Source organism: Lissotriton helveticus, chromosome 8, assembly GCF_964261635.1.
Source record: "Lissotriton helveticus chromosome 8, aLisHel1.1, whole genome shotgun sequence".
Taxonomy (NCBI): domain Eukaryota; kingdom Metazoa; phylum Chordata; class Amphibia; order Caudata; family Salamandridae; genus Lissotriton; species Lissotriton helveticus.
Window position 1 is genome coordinate 1,522,076,136 of NC_136069.1, and position 17,187 is coordinate 1,522,093,322.

General features: G+C 41.9%; 1 protein-coding gene across 2 annotated transcripts in view; it reads left to right on the forward strand.

The window, feature by feature from the left end:
• GAB2 (GRB2 associated binding protein 2) overlaps nt 1-17,187 on the forward strand; it is a 555,459-nt gene that overhangs the window by 189,657 nt on the left and 348,615 nt on the right. The window contains exon 2 of one of the 2 annotated variants that reach the window (XM_078658492.1): nt 7,465-7,563. The exons of the other annotated variant lie outside the window; for it this stretch is intronic. Coding sequence (XP_078514618.1) covers nt 7,465-7,563 — 99 coding nt within the window. The remainder of the gene's footprint in view (nt 1-7,464; nt 7,564-17,187) is intronic. 2 annotated transcript variants of the gene reach the window in all.

Consider the following 17,187-nt stretch of genomic DNA (forward strand, 5'->3'; position numbering starts at 1 on the left):
CCCAACAGTGTACTAGTCTGCAACCAAGTGACTCTATGCCACAAGTGACACCTTCAACCAGTCATGGTTTTTGAGGCCTGCACGTCCAAGCATGGAATGAACTTATTTTCCACATACAATATTTCCCAGACTTGCTGCCTTTGAGGAAAGCACTGAAAACTTGGCTGTTTAACCTCTTGCCTGCTTATGACGGAACCACGCTGTCATGAGCCACGGGCGGCGTGTGCTGATGACGGCGTGGTTCCGTCATGCTGCAGCCGCTCAGCCCGCGCTGCATTAATTCCCCACCTGTGCGGGTGAATTAATGAGCGGGCGGGGCCGTGACGGAACCACGCCGTCGTGAGCACAAGCCGTCCGTGACTCAAGACGGCATGGTTCCGTCACGAGCATGGCAGCGCTGCGCTCACCCCCCCCAGCGCCGCAGCGGAATTCGCGCAGCGGCCAAGGGGTTAACAACTAGTTTAAATTCAGCCATTTTATTTTTGTCCTTTGTTTGACTGATAACCTTTGAGCTAAGCGCCAGGACACCTTCGGATAACCACTGCATTGTATACATTTATATAACATAACACTGTACCTTCTAGTGAAGTTTTAACAGACCTGCCAGCTTACACACTTCCACTGTGTGTCACAAATCAGCAGTCTTCAAAGGGGCCCCCAGTAAAGAGCAGTTCTCACATTGTAAACATAAGGACACTCCTGGTACTTGTAGTTTATAAAGGTACAAACAGTGCTGCAAGAAATCTGGCTTCGGTGAGCTATCCATGAACGGACGGAACTGCGAAACTTTAGAGCTTTGGCAAAGGCGGGATGTGACCAAGGACCTCTGGGCAGCTGTGACAGCAATACAAATGCACAGTGTAGGCAATTTTTTTTTTTAGGTCTAGCTATTGTGTGTTTAACAACAAATATATCCATAATATATATAAATAAAGGAGATTTTGTTCGGCTGGCTTCATTCATTGGTCTGGTAAATTGTCATTCAGATTTTGCATCTGCCCGCCTCAGCATGTATTGAGGGCAATGGGTCAGCTTCCTTGGCTTTGAGTGAATGCACAAAGCCTGTACACACTGTTCACAGCCACTGAAAAGAGTTAATGTCTCTTCAATGCTAAACCCTGTTCCAAGTGTGCTTTTCAATTTCAGTTCTTTTTTTGTGTTAACTTTTAATATTAGCTATTTAATTTTTCCTGCATTCAGGTGGCCATATAGATTGTCATTTATTTGGTGTCTCATTTTTAAAGTTGTTGAGGGCCCGATTATGATGTCTGGCGGATCCCGACCGACCGTCGCACTACAATGATGCAGGTGGGTGCATCGGGCCAGGGGACCGTCCACCACGCTTTGAGCCAATCAGAGCATCGGAAACACACATAATGACGGCGGTACCAGCCTCAGCTCTGCCGTCAGGATTATGATGTCACTTTCCGACAGCCTTTCCATGTCGACCTTTCCGACATGGAAAGCCTTTCTGAAAGTGACTCTCGGGGCCCCTAGTAGGGCCCACGTCTCTCTGAGGCCTCAGCAGTGGGTGCCCCCCTAAACATCCCTGCACTATGTGGCACACAGTGCAGGGATGTTTAAAAACACCCCTTTTACAATGGTAGCTTGTGCGGCGGGCAGGCTTGTGCTGCGCGCCTTTTCTGCCCGCCGCACAAGCTACCATTGTAATATGGATGTTTCCAACCCCCCATATGGCGGTCACATTCAAATTGTGTGGTCGTAACAGCCGACCTGTGGTCGGGTGGTTCCAGTCCGCTACGGTGTCGGGCGGACGCAAGTCATCCCGATATCGTAATGATACCCTAAGTCATGGGTACCCACAAACTTTCTCTCTGGCCCAAATTTACAGTGTGGTTCGACGCTGAGGGCTGCACCGGTGGGGGCGGGGTCAGTGGGGGAGGGGGCAGGGCTAGAGCAAAAACAAAAACTGGACCATGAGGTTGAACACAGCCCCCTGTAGCAGATGCATTTGTCCACTGAGCCACTAGACCCGGCATACACACATCTCTATCTCTATCTCTATCTCTCTTTCCCTTTCTCTCTCTCTCTCTCTGTCTCCCTCCCTCCCTCTCCCTCCCTCTCTCCCTCTGTCTGAATCCCTCTCTCCCTCTCTCTCTTTCCCTCTGTCTCCCTCCCTCTGTCCCCCTCTGTCTGTCTCCCTCAGTCTCCCTCACTCTCTCTCCCTCCCTCCTGTCTCCCTCCCTCTCTGTGTACCTCCCTCTGTCTCACTCCCTCAGTCTCTCTCTCTCTCACTCTCTCCCTCCCTTTCTCAGTCTCCCTCCCTCTCTTTCTGTCTCCCTCCCTCTCTCTCTCCCTGCGTCCGTCTCCCTCTGTCTGTCTCCCTCCTCCCTCTGTCTGTCTCCCCCTGTCTCCCTCCCTCTCCCTCTCCACCTCCCTGTCTCTCTGTCTGTCACCGTCTCTGCCTCTATCTGTCCCTGCCTCTATCTCTGTCTCCATCTCTGTCTGTCTCAGTCTGTCTCTGTCTCAGTCTGTCTCTGCCTCTATCTGTCTGTCTGTCTTTGTCCCTCTCTCTGCATCTGTCGGTCTCTGCCTCTGTCTGTCTCTGTCCCTCTGTCTGTCTCTGTCTCTGCCTCTACCTGTCTCTGCCTGTCTCTATCTGTCTCTATCTGTCCCTGTCTCTATCTGTCTCTATCTCTGTCTGTCCCTGTCTCTATCTCTTCTGACTCTTTCTGTCTCTATCTGTCTCCGTGTCTCTATCTGTATTTGTGTCTCTACCTGTCTCTGTGTCTCTGCCTCCATTTATCGCCTCTATCTGTCTCTGTGTCTCTATCAGTCTCTGTCCAAACAGGAAGCTTCCCAAAATGCCCTTTTAAAAGTCAGCTGGGAAAGCGCTTACAGCTGACTTTTAAAGGGCCTTTTGGGAAGCTATCTGAAGGTGCTCTTACGTCACAGAGGCGGGCAGTAAACACAGAAGATGGCCGCAGGAGCATACGTAGTGAATACCTATTTAATACGTATTCACTACGTATGCTCCTTCGGTCATCTTCCGTGTTTACTGCCGGCCGTGGAAACGGCAAGGCAAGGTCCGCAGGCCGCCAGTGAAAGGGTGTCGGGCCGCTGGCGGCCCTCGGGCCGTACTATGAGTACCAGTGCCCTAAGTATTTAAGTGGCATTGTAACATTGCAGCTGCCTGTGATTTGAGTACTTGGTTAGGTGGTGATTTATGTTTGTCTTTTTCATAAATACAAATAATAAAATTCCAGGCACAGATGAAAGGATTTTTATATTTATTAAAAAAATCAGCACTAGAATGACCATATTAGTGAAATATTTTAAAATTAAACAATTTCAATGCATACTTATGGTGGCCACCTTTAGATGGCCACGTGTTTTCTTTATTTTTTTTCTTTACTCTTTGTAGCACATTCTCCCACTCCCCAAAAAACCTAACCAGCGCATCACTTCGCCAAGATCAGAACTTTTGAATTTACCAGTGCTTGTTTCATTGGTAGTGATTTAGGCCCAGAGGGCTTTCATGGACAGACCATGTCTTTGACTGGTGCTCTTGTTGTGTAAGTCGTATATCCACCCTAGAGGAAACAGAGCTGTCAGTCGGTCAAGTGGTTTGAACCTCTATTTTTAGTCTGTTTCCTGCAGCACTGGCTGTCAGGAAGTCTTTTTGTTTTTTGGGACATGTTAACTCATTTCCTGGACCTTTCCTCTGTGTGTTGTTTTCTTTTAGATGAACCAAAGCATTTTTTTCACCATTACTTTTCATTATTTAGTTTCACAAACTGCTTAGCACTGCTTTACTCAAAGTCTTTTGGGCCAGATTACGGTTTTGTGTGTTACTGTGGGTGTCAATGACTGCTAGTACTGCTCAACCCCTAAACCCTGTTTAAAAAGTTCAGTTTTAATGACAATTGGCTATTTATGATGTCATTTTTTTTATATTAGTAGTGTTTATGTACATAACATTAATGAAAATGCCGTAGTCTGGTTCATTGGCGAAAAGAAGGAATTACTTAAATACCGCTAATATAAGAGTACTTAGGGGTTTTCCATTCTTTTTGATTAGGTGAAAGAATGCATTTTAAAGCATGCAGGGCCAGTAATATTAGTAAAACATCTAATAATGTTCATTGGTTAATATAAAGTAAATTAAACTCCTCATCATTTCAAAGCTCAATAGTCAATGATTTGGTAAAATATGATACGATTTAAGAGGAACTTTACAAGGATAATTAGGGATTCTTCACATTTTCCAGATAAAGCCTATGTTTCAAATTTTTACATGCCTAATCCTTATCATACCTGGTGCCCGGCAACAGCAAACTAATATCCAGATGCCCATCCATAGGTATTCCCTATCTCCACACGCCCAGCAAAACGGTACGATAGTCTCATATGACCAGCAGTAGGTTTAGGCAACCTCTACATGCTCTGTACTATGTGTTGCAGCATTCATATGCCTTGCATCTGAATATGCCAGTCTCTGTGCCCAGCTACATTTAGTACCACACACCACATGCCCAGCAAAAGGTAATGCCAGTCTCGTACGGCCAACAGTAGGTTTAGCCAACCTCTACATGCTCGGTACTATATGATGCAGCATTCATATGACTTGCATCTGAATATGCCAGTCTCTGTGCCCATCTACAGTTAGTACCACACACCACATGCCCAGCAGCGTTTAGGTCCTGCCTCCACATGCCAAGCAACAGGCAATGCCAGTATCCTCATCCAAAAAACAAGTAATGCCAAATAGTCTGAAGATGCCCAGCAACGTGCATGGTAAGTCTCCACATGCCCACTAATATGTGTGGTGGCAGCAGGACAGCAACATGTAATGAGCAGTATGCCCTGCTGTTGATGTACCCATTACAAACTAATGGGGAAACCCAATAAACGTCAAAGGACCTGGGTATAATGCAATACGAACAACAAGTGGTCCTAACGTACCTCCTCGGACAGACGCAAGAAGTTGTGACTAATAATTTAATTAGCTGATTGTAGGCTATGCTTCGTCAAAAGTAGCACACACCTCTGAATGAGACTTGTACAAAAGCATTAGAGTTACAAAGGAGGCAGTACATTGTCTACTTACACTTAGTGGGCATGCTCCTAGTACATTCTCCACTTACTAGTGGGCATGCTGCTTCAAAACCACTGAGATTGCTGCCACTGGGAAGGCAATAGATTTGCAACAGAAAATGCTACAAGACTGACCTTTAGTGCTCCACATTTAAAGTAGCCTTCAGCACCTCCTATGTACTGGGAGCAAATCAAAGAGACATTCCATGTCAAAGAGGAACTGAACAGAGATGGGCGTCGGCTAACTAATTTGCATACGAAAGGCCATGATCCTCTGCAAACATCACAATGTGATCGCTTCCTAGTAGTGCATGATGGTGTGTGTTATTGTAATGTGTGTGGGTGTCAGAGCGCGACAGCTAGTGAGAGAGTGTCTGCGGTGGCAGTGTGTTTGATGTTGCTTACTCTAAGTTGGCAGAGGATTGCCTCTTGAGACTAGCTGGTTGTGGAACAGGTTTGACTAGTCACATGTGTGGTTTTTGGGACGAGAGCATTCATTGCATAGACTAAACAACTCATTAGACAATTTATTAGTCTGCTTGTCTCAAGGGTGAAGGACTACCTTCTTATGAAAGTGCTGAACGGGGGACTGGGCAGAGGTAATTATTAAACATAGAGTTAACCTGATTGAAGACAATTTCTTCTCAGTGTTAAACATGATTTTATTTAGGTCTGATCTTTCAGATGCAAAATTCTTAAAAATCTCTCTCTCTCTCTCTCTCTCTCTCCCTCTCCCCCTCTCCCCCCCCCCTCATCCATTGGTTTGTTGTAGTGTCATTCATATTTTGTTTCCGCCTACCACATCATACAGCATGGCACAATGGGTCAGTCCACTTCATCCATTGCCTCTCTTCGAGCGACAGCATTTTGCCTGTGTATGTGTGCGCAGCCACTCAAAAAAGAATCCACTTTTTTGCCAGGACTGGTGGGCCTTGCCATTGTGTTTTTATACCAGTTATGTGTGGATTAACAGCATATAATGATGCTTGTAATACAGACAATGCAGTTTTTCAACAAGATGCCATAACAGAGTATAATTAATGATTCTCCTCAAGAAACAGTTCTGTTTTTTTCTTGCCCATGCAAACGCTTACGTGAATTTCTGACAAGATATTTCATGTAAAAGCCTCTTTTAAATTCTCTTTTATGATGCTATATGATGCTTTTTAGGTCTTGCCTAATACAGTATATGCACTGTCTGTTGCAGCACTTGTTGTTATCTTACAGTGGGCTTACAGCACGCCCACTGCATACTACTGGTTGGCTTCATTGTCACTCCGCTGCTTGCTTCTCATTCGTCAGCTTCCAAAAGCTTTCCTTCCTCTTCTTCTCTTTATTTATCACCTGGAGTGTGGATGCATTACTTGTGTCGTGCCACTGCTAATTTTTTAGGCGCTATTTTTTTCTGTTTAAGTGCTCTAAGTGATGGTGTGTGTTTTCCAGCTATCTCCCTTGTGTACTTCTCCCTCCCTCCGTGTTCCTCTTTCTTGCCCTCCCCAGTTGTCATTCCTGCCCCCTTCCGCCCACTTTTTCTTGCTTGCCCGTAGCCCCCTTGTATGTTTGCACCCCAGAGTTGCCCGCCTTCCCACTTTAGATGTCCGTTTGCTCCCCAGGCTCTCCCACCTCCATTGTTTGTGTTTCCCCATCTTATCCCAGCCTCACCCAGTTGTCTGTTTGCTGCCCAGCCCCTCCTGCCTGCGGTCCTTTGTCTGCTTGCTTCTCCAGCCCCTAACACCCACCCGCCCTTGTCCTTATGTATCTTCATTGTCTCTGCGTGTCCTCTCCCCCACCTGCGTTCTTTTCTCCTGCCCCCTGTGTTGCCTTTTTCTCCAGCCGCTCCTGTCTGTATTTTAATAATTAATGCTGGCTGCATTGTATTACTTGAATAAAAAAGTATTTCTAGCCATGCTGCGCAGCATAGCTAAAAATCATTGCCAAAGACTATCGCTTTCACAGGCGAGATCCATTGGATTTGTCAATGCATGTTTGATATTGTGGAAATGTTATGATCTGTTATGTTTGTTTCTGTCCCCCCATCATTTCTATTTTTTTGTCATTTTAATGGCTATTCATATTATTGCTATGATCAATTGGATTACAGCTGAGATATATGTACCCTTGAAAAAACACTTAACACTAAGCACATTTTGGCTCCATTGGCAAATAAATCCACAAATATGTTTCAGTATGATTCAGCGTTGCTTTCCCGCCTTTTTCTGAACTATGCCATTTTTCTCTATGGCCCATCACTCCAGACACTCTAATTAGGCAAATAAGGTTGAATAACCAATTGTGTTGATTGCTGTAGGCATGTGTAATAGGGGAAGTAATGTCACCGCATCCTTGTCTGCCACAAGCAGGGGTTCTGTTAGCCATCCAATAAGGCTGATCCCATTTTTCTTCTAGATCAGAAGCCCGACTGCCAGTCACCCAGCAGCTCGCATTCCCGAATGTGATTTATTTGCTGTTCTGCTGCTGCCTTCTCACTGGTTTTTGGTAAGAAAGGTATGTTACTGATGGACAGTAGTTGGTGTTGGTGGCAAAGGCTGGGTGTTCTGCTGGCTTCAGCTTATCCGTATATTTTTGCTGAAAATGTCTTTCGCCTTGGGCAGAAGTCCTGAAAAACCTATCTGAACTTTTAAGGCAGGCATCCTTGCTTCTTTCTGCTTACCTGTAGCTTGTATGGGGAGGTGTTGTGGTCAAGAAGAAACATTCACTTGTTTATCTATGGAGTCTCCTAAGCTGGAGAAAGTGTTTGCAGCCTCTATAACTTAAAGGCGTTTCCTCGGTTTAAGGAATTTAAATCTTGCCCTAGAAGCACCATCAGCACAGTCCTGAGACATGGCTGACAATCTAGACCTCTGGAGCAGCATACAGAAGAATCCAAAGCGAGATCCAAGCAAAAAATGAGATTATAATAAAACAGAGCTGGGAGCGATGAATCAGTCGAAAAAAGACTACAACTGCATTTGGGCTATAGAACGGAAAGTTTCCAACAGAAAATGTGGCTGACATCTTGGATTGGTTTCATAGCCTAGACAATATAGCAAGGTATCGTTTCTTGGAAAAGAAAGATCTGGAATGGATTCAGAGTTCCATTGTAGAACTCTACAAGCTGCATGTGCAAAATGACCCCGAGAACCCTCACACTTTCCCTGCCGTTGTTCCTCCAGGAGAGACATGTTGCAAGAATTAACCCGCTCTCGAGGTCACAGGAGACCACAAACCCCCCTAAGAGGAAAAACCCAACAGACACTATGCACATGCAGAATTTGGGGCAGCAGCCACAACCTGCTCCCTACCTCAAAGAGCAGTGTGTCTTCTTTCTGTGAGGGTAGCACATCAGACAGTGACTATGAGCCGCCACCACCACAGAGGCATGACAGTACCCTTCCTCTTGCATAGGGAATGAATAGATAGGTCAGTTGTTGCAGCAAATCCGCATGTAGGGCATACTCAGTCAAACAAAGTGTGAGTTTCTTGACATTAACCGTTGAGGACATTTTCTCTAGACACAAAATGGGGAAACCCTTTGATACTCCTTTATACACACTGCTTTTGTCCAAGACTATGCCTGACAGTCTTTGAAACTGAGGAGTAAGTCATGAGTAAGTCACACCTTTCTACAGGCGTTGTGAATCAGTCCCTCAGTAATATGTCTCAGAATTTATTGTTCAGAATGGATTAATAATATGCAGAATTCCCTCTGTTCCGCTATGAAGATTTATATATGAAAATATCTGAACTACACTGGAGATCACTACGAAATACCTGGAGACACTCAGAAAGACTCTCTAGCGTACAGCGTGTTTGCAATAGGCGCAAAGTTTCGCAGAGCTATCTTCAGCTTTGATTCATAGTTCCTATGCTGATGTCAGCCGCACAGATGCATTTCACTGTTGAGTTTAATACACTTGATTATTAAGAACCTAAAGCTACAACTGATAGTTTATGTTCAGTATGATGGAACAGTTACACTCAAATATTTCAAAGAGTGTAAACCGCATTAGGAGTGAAAGGGTTAAAAGGCAAGGAAACATGGCATGCAAGTTGCTGCCAATTTGTATGCAGGAAATTAAAGTGTTCCTAAACTGCAAGTATTAAGCACAACTGCGTGCACTTAATAAGTAAAGTGAATAAATAAATAAAATTAGAGGGACCCAAGGTTTTTCTTAGGAGTCCATCTCCCATGCTGCCCAATGCCAGGGTTTCCTATTCTCCATTCCACCTCATGCCACTTTCTTTTACTGCGCTAGCCTTCCTAGCTCTTACTGTCACTCTTGTCTTACAGGTTCTTTTTCATCCTCGCGCTCTCCCTTTGTCACCGCTTTTCAATCTTTATGCTTCGTTCGCCATTTTCTGCCTTTTTTCTCTCTTACTCCAAGTCAATGTTCAAGTACGCTGGTACATCCCCTTGCAACCACCGGCACAAATTAAACAATGCAGCTGTACTATTATGAAGTGTTTGTTCAGAAGGCCTAGGAACAAAGAAAGTGAATCCATGTTTGAAATGTGTTTTCCATAGGACAGCAGTGTGATTAGTGTCAATATGTTTGGGTTAAGTGCGTCAAGAAGAAAATTATGTTTTGTTGTAAAAATCTTATCTAACCGTCATATTGGCTGATTGATTGATACATACTCATTACTAAGAAAGCATGGACGCTGTGATGCAATATTCTTATTTCTGGAGCATTAAACTGGTCACTAATGCACATTTTAAGGATCTCCCGTTCTCCGCCACAGCTTGATTAACTAATGAAAGCATAGCACTGGGTATCTGAGATAGGCAGTGATAGCCAGAAGAAAGACTAATCGAACCATCTGGTAGCTGGTTCCCTCCGAAGTTTCCCTCAGGATAGCTGGCGCTCGGAGCCCACAGTTTTATCTGGTAAAGCGAATGATTAGAGGTCTTGGGGCCGAAACGATCTCATCCTATTCTTAATGCGGGATGGGTTAGCAGTCTTGGGGCCTGATTTTGATCTTGGCGGACAGGTTGCTCCTTCACAATGGTGAAGGATATCCTATACGCCGAAATATAAATCCCATATTAAAATTTCAGTGGATGGGATATCCTTCATCGCTTTGACCTAGTAACCCGTCTGCCACGATCGAAATCGGGTCCATAGACCTCAGAATTAGTACCTACAAGAATAAGTGCCCTTGTTGGAATCTTTCTACATGTCAATAAAACAGGGGGTGGAAGGAGAGAGGAAGTGCATGATGAGTGAGAATAGGGTGGACTCAATCATAGGGATGTGAGCTCCTGGTCTGAATATCATATACGGGTTGAGGTTTCATAGTCTTCAGATTTCAAAGGACAGAACTGCTGTCAAAACCTTCATTATTTGAAAACATTTGTTTCCTACTCCGTGTGTTCCCTTTTCCATATATATTTTCTCTGTCTTTGACTTGAATAAACACACTGACTAGCTTGTACCAGTTGAAGTTGTAAAACAAATGTTTTGGATTGATTTGTAAACTGTTTTTAATTCAATTACTATTCTTGTATTGTGTGGTGGAATCATGTGACAGGACACAGGACATACTGCGCATTCCACGCGCTCTGCATGGACTCCTTTCTTTGCCTCCCCTGCATTTCTCAAATGTCATTTGAGATTCTTGCGGGATAAAGGCTTTCAAATTCTGCTTTCTCTGGTGAGCTGTTTGCATTATATAAAATCAGATGTTTGAAAATACTGCATCTTGGCAGGCAGGAATCCATCCTTACCAGCCAATATTCTTTACCCTCACCCTAAATAGGAGAATGTAAAGTCATGCAGCTGTGGCTATGCATTCAGGAGTTTAAGTCAATTGATGAAGTGAAATGAATTGAAAGATTCCATACTGGCCTCTAAACTAGGCTTAGGAAAGGAGTGGGTAATATCTATAGGCCATACCATTTTAAGCCTACCTATGTCATGTGATGAAAATGCAGTAATGCTTTCTAATTGGAATTTAAACCCTATCTATAGTATATCAGTGAAATAAGGTGAATTATAACCTTTTCTAAATCAGGAGAACAGGCAGCATATTTTATCCATTTAGAGTGCATAGCCAGTGAAACCTTTCTAGTTTGATGTTAAATAGTTTTTGTTATAAGAATAAAAATGCAATGTTAAGCATTTTGTGTTGAAAACTAATGGGCAGTATAACTATATTCATGGGCGAGATTGTTCACTCTTTTATTCTAGTTTCTGTAAGACAGTTACGCTACTGCTGAAAGTTGACGCATTTATACGATTTTAATGACTGTATATGAAATTATAATGATATTAACAAAAAGCAATATGCATTTATTTAGTTGGAACACACTTGTCTTTTGTGAGCAGATATCCAAAGGAAGAACATCAACAAGCATACCATTAAGGACAGGCCTCTTCCCCTTAAATACAAAAGTTTTTAATGGGAATGCAACAGTGTGAAATGTGGCGGTGTCCTGTGCCTTACTTGTGTACTCAGGTGGAAAAGAAAAAGAATTAAAGATTCCGATACATAAATATATCTTACATAAAGGAGTGTTCTGCCTCATCTACCACCAGCCCCCTTGGACAGATGTTAACATATCCTACTCTTGTTAGATCCTATTAAATGTATCTCCAAGGAGGTCTACCATCCCTGTGATATTAAAAGGCCTTGAAGCTCTGCGCGCATAGAGTTTAGTGTGGAGGAAATACGTACCCGTCCCTGTTATTGAGCTTCACACCAAGAAAGCCCCTCCCAACCCTGTGGTACAAAACAACAACTTAATGTAGTTTTGCGAAGTGATCAGGATTTATGTTTTTAACAGAAAACTGGTTAAGGAACTACCGAGCACCTGATGGAGCAAATGCTATTCCATGAGGGATGTAGAACCCATGATGTCGACCGAGCCAACTAGTTGAAGGGCGGATCGCTATAATTTATTATGAGAATTGTCAAATTTCACCGTTACATGCTATAAGGAAGAATAACTTGGATGCCATGGTGTGTGGTTGTGCTGTCGCGCCAGTGAGGTTAGTAAAAGGCCCCCAGTCATGATGTAGAGACCGTATCTGAATTGACTGAACACATTTGCCAAATACTTCTCCTTTATTTATTTATTTGAAAGATTTTATATAGCGCGAACATGACCAGTAACCGTATCCGAGCACTGAACTGTAGAAAGAGGATACGATTGGTCACTAAAAAACAAACTTAATAAACATTTACAGTTAACCAACCCAGTTACAGAAAGAGCAAACCAAACATGTGGAAAATGTAGCGAGAACATAAGTTGCATACAGAAAATGCCTCAAAGAATGAGATAGCCCTGTTGTCTGTATGATATAAAAGTTAGTTATGTTTTCATCAAGACGATTGTTACAGCTGGTTATTCAGAAGACTTGTTTTTTGAATGAGGAGGTCGAAGGGTTAGAATGGATATCGGGTGGAACAGCGTTCCAAATTCTTGGGGCCAGACCCGAGAAGGTGCGGTTGTAGGTTCTTTTTTTTTTAATATATGAGGTTTCAGCAGGAGGTGCTGGAGCTTCTTAGAGTCCGATTCATACCAGAAAGTTCAAGCTTTTTTGCCAGGTAAGTAGGGGTGTTATAATGAAGAGCTTTGTGTGTCAGGCAGGCACTCTTGAACCTAATCAGCCAGTTAAACAGCGATAGCCAGTTAAGCTGAATTAGGTCAGGTGTGATGTACCATGTTTTCGTGAGCCCGTGATGAGTATGGCAGCAGAGTACAGCGTGGCCCTAAGGGGGGGGGGCAGTCTAGCTTTGGGCAACCCAGCCAAGGTCACAATTTCATATTACACACTGGAGAAGATAACTAGGGACTGGACTGCAAGGTGTAGGTCCACAGAAAGCAAGAACGGCTTGATTTTCTTAAGTGTGTTGAGATGGCGGTTGGCTCCCCTAGTTGTGAGGTAATGTTCACTTTGTTTCTTTGCGTTCTGTTCTGTAGGAATGAAGAAAACCAATTTAAGACCAGGCCTGCTATCCCCATACTTTTTTCCAGAAGGTCTATCAGGTTTTCGTGTTTGACCGTGTCAAACGCCGAGGATAGATCAAGAAGGTTAAAGTAGGCAAGGATCATTCTAGTCAAGTAGTCTCTAGGCGTCATCAACAATATGGTTAGAGCAGTTTCAGTACTATGCCTTGCTCTAAAACTAGATTAGTATTGGTCAAGCAGCTGAAACTTTTCGATGTAATTGCACAGTTGTATGTGTACACACTTCTCAAGAAGTTTAGCTTGAGTCATGATATTGGAGATTGGACGTAAATTGTTGCGATCAGATAGGTCAACATTAGGCTTTTTGGAATAGGTGTGACTTGTCCTATCTTTAGGCAGTCAGGAATCCTACCCCGTAAGGGCGATTCATGGATAATCAAGGACCAGAGTGGGAGAATGGCAGATCTAAGCTTTTTGAAGAATTTGGCAGGCAAAGGATCGTGGAAATTATTATAGGGTTTAATGACATTATGATTTTTCGGAGCTCGACATCGTCAGGAAGTCTGAAGTTGTTCCATGATGTATTCATTAATGGAGTATGATCTATGGCTCTGGCCATGTAAATGTAATGGGCTTTATAAGAACATTCTCATTTTGGGGGATTTCAATGTACATATAGAGGAGAAACGTGATCACTTAGCTGAATGATTCAGGCTTGGCCTAGAAGTATGTGGATTAGTAGAGCTAATGAGCTTCCCAACCCACAGGATGGGGCATAATGTTAGACCATATTTGGACTGAGGAAGAGATGCTGAAAACATGTGATGTTCTTCCACTTTCATAGACAGATCAATTTCCAATACATTTTGCCAGGGAATTTAAGAAAGCTAAAAGGCCGGGTCAGAGGACTCATTTAGTTCCGCTTCAGGCCTAGAAGAAAATGAATTTGGGAAGGTTAATTGAAAGCCTTCGATAGCGGTTAACTTGTCCCCAGAGTTTGACACAGTTCCTAACACATTAAAGGGTTCCCACAGTAATCATTCAAATTTGTTGAATTAATTTGTTACATTGAAGGGAAGGAATGTAAAATTGCATAAACCCCAAAATAAGTGGTTTACAAAATATCCGAGGGAAAGCCAGCTAGCTTTGGCGCAACCAGAAAGGAAGTGGAGGTTGTCATATGATCCTAAAGACGTATTAGCGTATGAGGATAAACCTAATTCATATATGAATGTGTCCTTGTGTAACATAACTGATGCTCATTTAAAGTGCTCTGATACCTGATACCTTCAGGTCGAGTTTGCGCTATATAAAACTCTGAAAAACAAAAAACTAAATATAAAAATTAACTTTTCACTGATAAATCATCCAAACTGAAAACACCATCTTAGACCTATGTACTATTACTAGAGAACTATTTGCAAAACTGTTGGCCCTGGAGGCCCATCTGCCTTGTTGCTGCTAAATCTATATACAGCATTTGATACCATGGATCATAGTATCTTACTATATAGACTCAATTTAATTGGAATAAAACATTGTTTTGTTATGTATTTCGTTTTTTTGCACTGAAATAGTAGACTTTCCACCATTTCAGTCGATTCTTCAAGAAGTAAGTAGAATGCCTCTGGGATCTACCCACTCACCTATGTTGTTTAATATCAATATGAGATTCTGCTGCAGCTGATAAGATCTTTTGGGTGTTGTGTGATATCCAGCTGACGTCCATTTGAGACGGTAAGGGTTCGCCACCATGGAGAATTCAACAAGCTGAATTTCAGCTGTGCACATTTGGGTGCCATCTAAATCCCTCCAATCTAACGGTAATAAAACCACAATTTTAGAGATGGTTAATAAAACTGAAAGGTTGCAAAACTTGCTCTGGCATGGCTGTTTCAGAAAACTTCCCTAGCTGTCATTCAAGGTCAAGTCCATGGGAACTCTCAACTTTTTCTCTCAATCTTGTTTTTTTCCACCTGAAAATATTTAAAAAGTTACTTTCTTTTTAAATACTCAATACCACTCTCTAGAGGTTTCGTCCTGCATAATGGCCAGAATTGACTTCTATAATTTGCTGCCTTTTGGTCTTCGGGAATCCTCTTTGTCACCACTTGACAGGATTCAAAATGTTTTATACGCCTTGTTGATGGACTAGAGAAAAATTAACATTACACAAGTACGCATGTCCTTTGGCTAGCTAGCAGAGGATTTCCTTTAAAACCTATGTCTTACACATAGAGTCTACTAGAAGACTGAAAAATCTCCTTTTGTCTCATGCTTCAACTCCTGTAATCCTGCAATGTTTCTCAGCTTCATAGTTCCTATTTGTTTCACTCTGAGCAAGGAAATCAAGAACTGGAGGTGAGTCCTTTTCTCTCTGCTCGATTTTAAGCTCCCAGTAGGGATTCACGAAAGCACTAAAGACCTATGTGGCCTAACGTCTAGTGCTGCTGACATTGGAACTTGGTTCAAATCTATCATCAGCTCAGTATCCTGTCATACTCTGCAAATCACTTAACCTCCCCATGCTCAAAAATGTGTAAGATCTGGTTCTCATGTAAAGAACTCTAACACCCCTGGGGCGAGTTTGTGTTCTATAAAAGTGCAAAGTAAGAAGGTTTGGTATTGTAAACCATGAGTATTCTCGTTTATTTAGCCTCCAGATGCCAAGTTGGTGAAGCTTTGCTCTAAAAATAACCTTTTTTTGTATTGGCGCGTTGTTAAATGTCAACTTCTTCCACAAGAACATTGATCCATTGGAAAGTATCAGCCGCCTCCCATAAGCAAGTTGATACATTCTAAAGTATCAACTCGTCTCATGAGCAGGTTTATACATTGTATAGTATCAATCACCTCTGGTAGATGCATTGTACTTTATCTGTTCAACTATAATTCTGTTAAAATATGCTACAGTAATTACTTGATGTGTAGTTGATAGTGGAGAATTTTGGCTCATGGGGGTCCTGGATTCTTAGCTGTAGTAATTCATGTTGTTTGCAAACTTGTGTGATTAACGAGTAATGGATTGTTAATGTGTTCTCTGAGGGCCCAATTCACAAGGGTAAATATGCATCATGTATATTTACTTATGCATATACTTACTACTACACTCAGGTGTAACTTCATATTATTTTTAAAACTTTTTTTACCGTTTCTGAGTGTTAATTCACAGCTAGGAGTAGACTTACATGTCTCTACCCCCTACAATGAGGGGATGGATCCTCCTACAGCAAGATTTCTGAATGTAAAGTTAATACTAGTAACTTCACACACGTAGGTGGAGATCTCTACCACAGTGGCAAAGATTTCCCTATAGGAATGTAAAAGGAAAATTATTAATATGTATTATTCTTTAAAAGTATGCAAGTATAATATAATTGTAAATTAAGCTAAACTATTTATTGTTAACCTAGAAATAATAAAATTCAATGTTCCTTCACAAAAACCCATTACATTATTTATGTTATTTTTTTTAACATAGTAATTTAATTTGAGATTACGTTTTACAAAATAATTTTATTTTTGGTTACTATGTAGTACATTTTCTTAAGTAATGTGTTGAATTAATGTAAACACATTTCAGTAAAAGTTTAAACATTTTGGTTTATTATTAAGTTTTACAACAATTAAAATAATCTATAATGATATGTGTATATAATAGATTATGATACATATATATATATATATACACACACATATATATATGTATATTTGTAAACAAAACAAAAAATATATATCTATATATTCTGAAAAAAACAAAAGTTAAAGTAACTTTATAGTTAGGTGAATTTGTCAGTAACATTATGTCTTGAACAAAAATAACACAGAAATGTAACGGTTGTAGTTAACAGCGCTAACTGTTACGTGTACCCCCACCATGCCCTTTTTATTACCTCACATATTACATCACTCATGACATGTTCTATGGCATCATTTATAATATAACTGATGACATCATTGAGGACATCACTGACATCATCCAATGACTGTGCTAGTTTGTTTTATAGTTTGCATAGTGGTGAGCAACTATCATATTACTTTTCTACCTATTTCTGTACAGCTGGGGTCCAGCTAAAAGGTGTTATTGTTTACAAAACACTTCTGCTACTAATGCATCATAGGTGTGCTGAGGTATTGAAGAAATTATATATGTTTGCATTGAAGGCTAACCATGTGTGCAGGTGACAGCTGACAACTTGTGTCCATTATGTTCC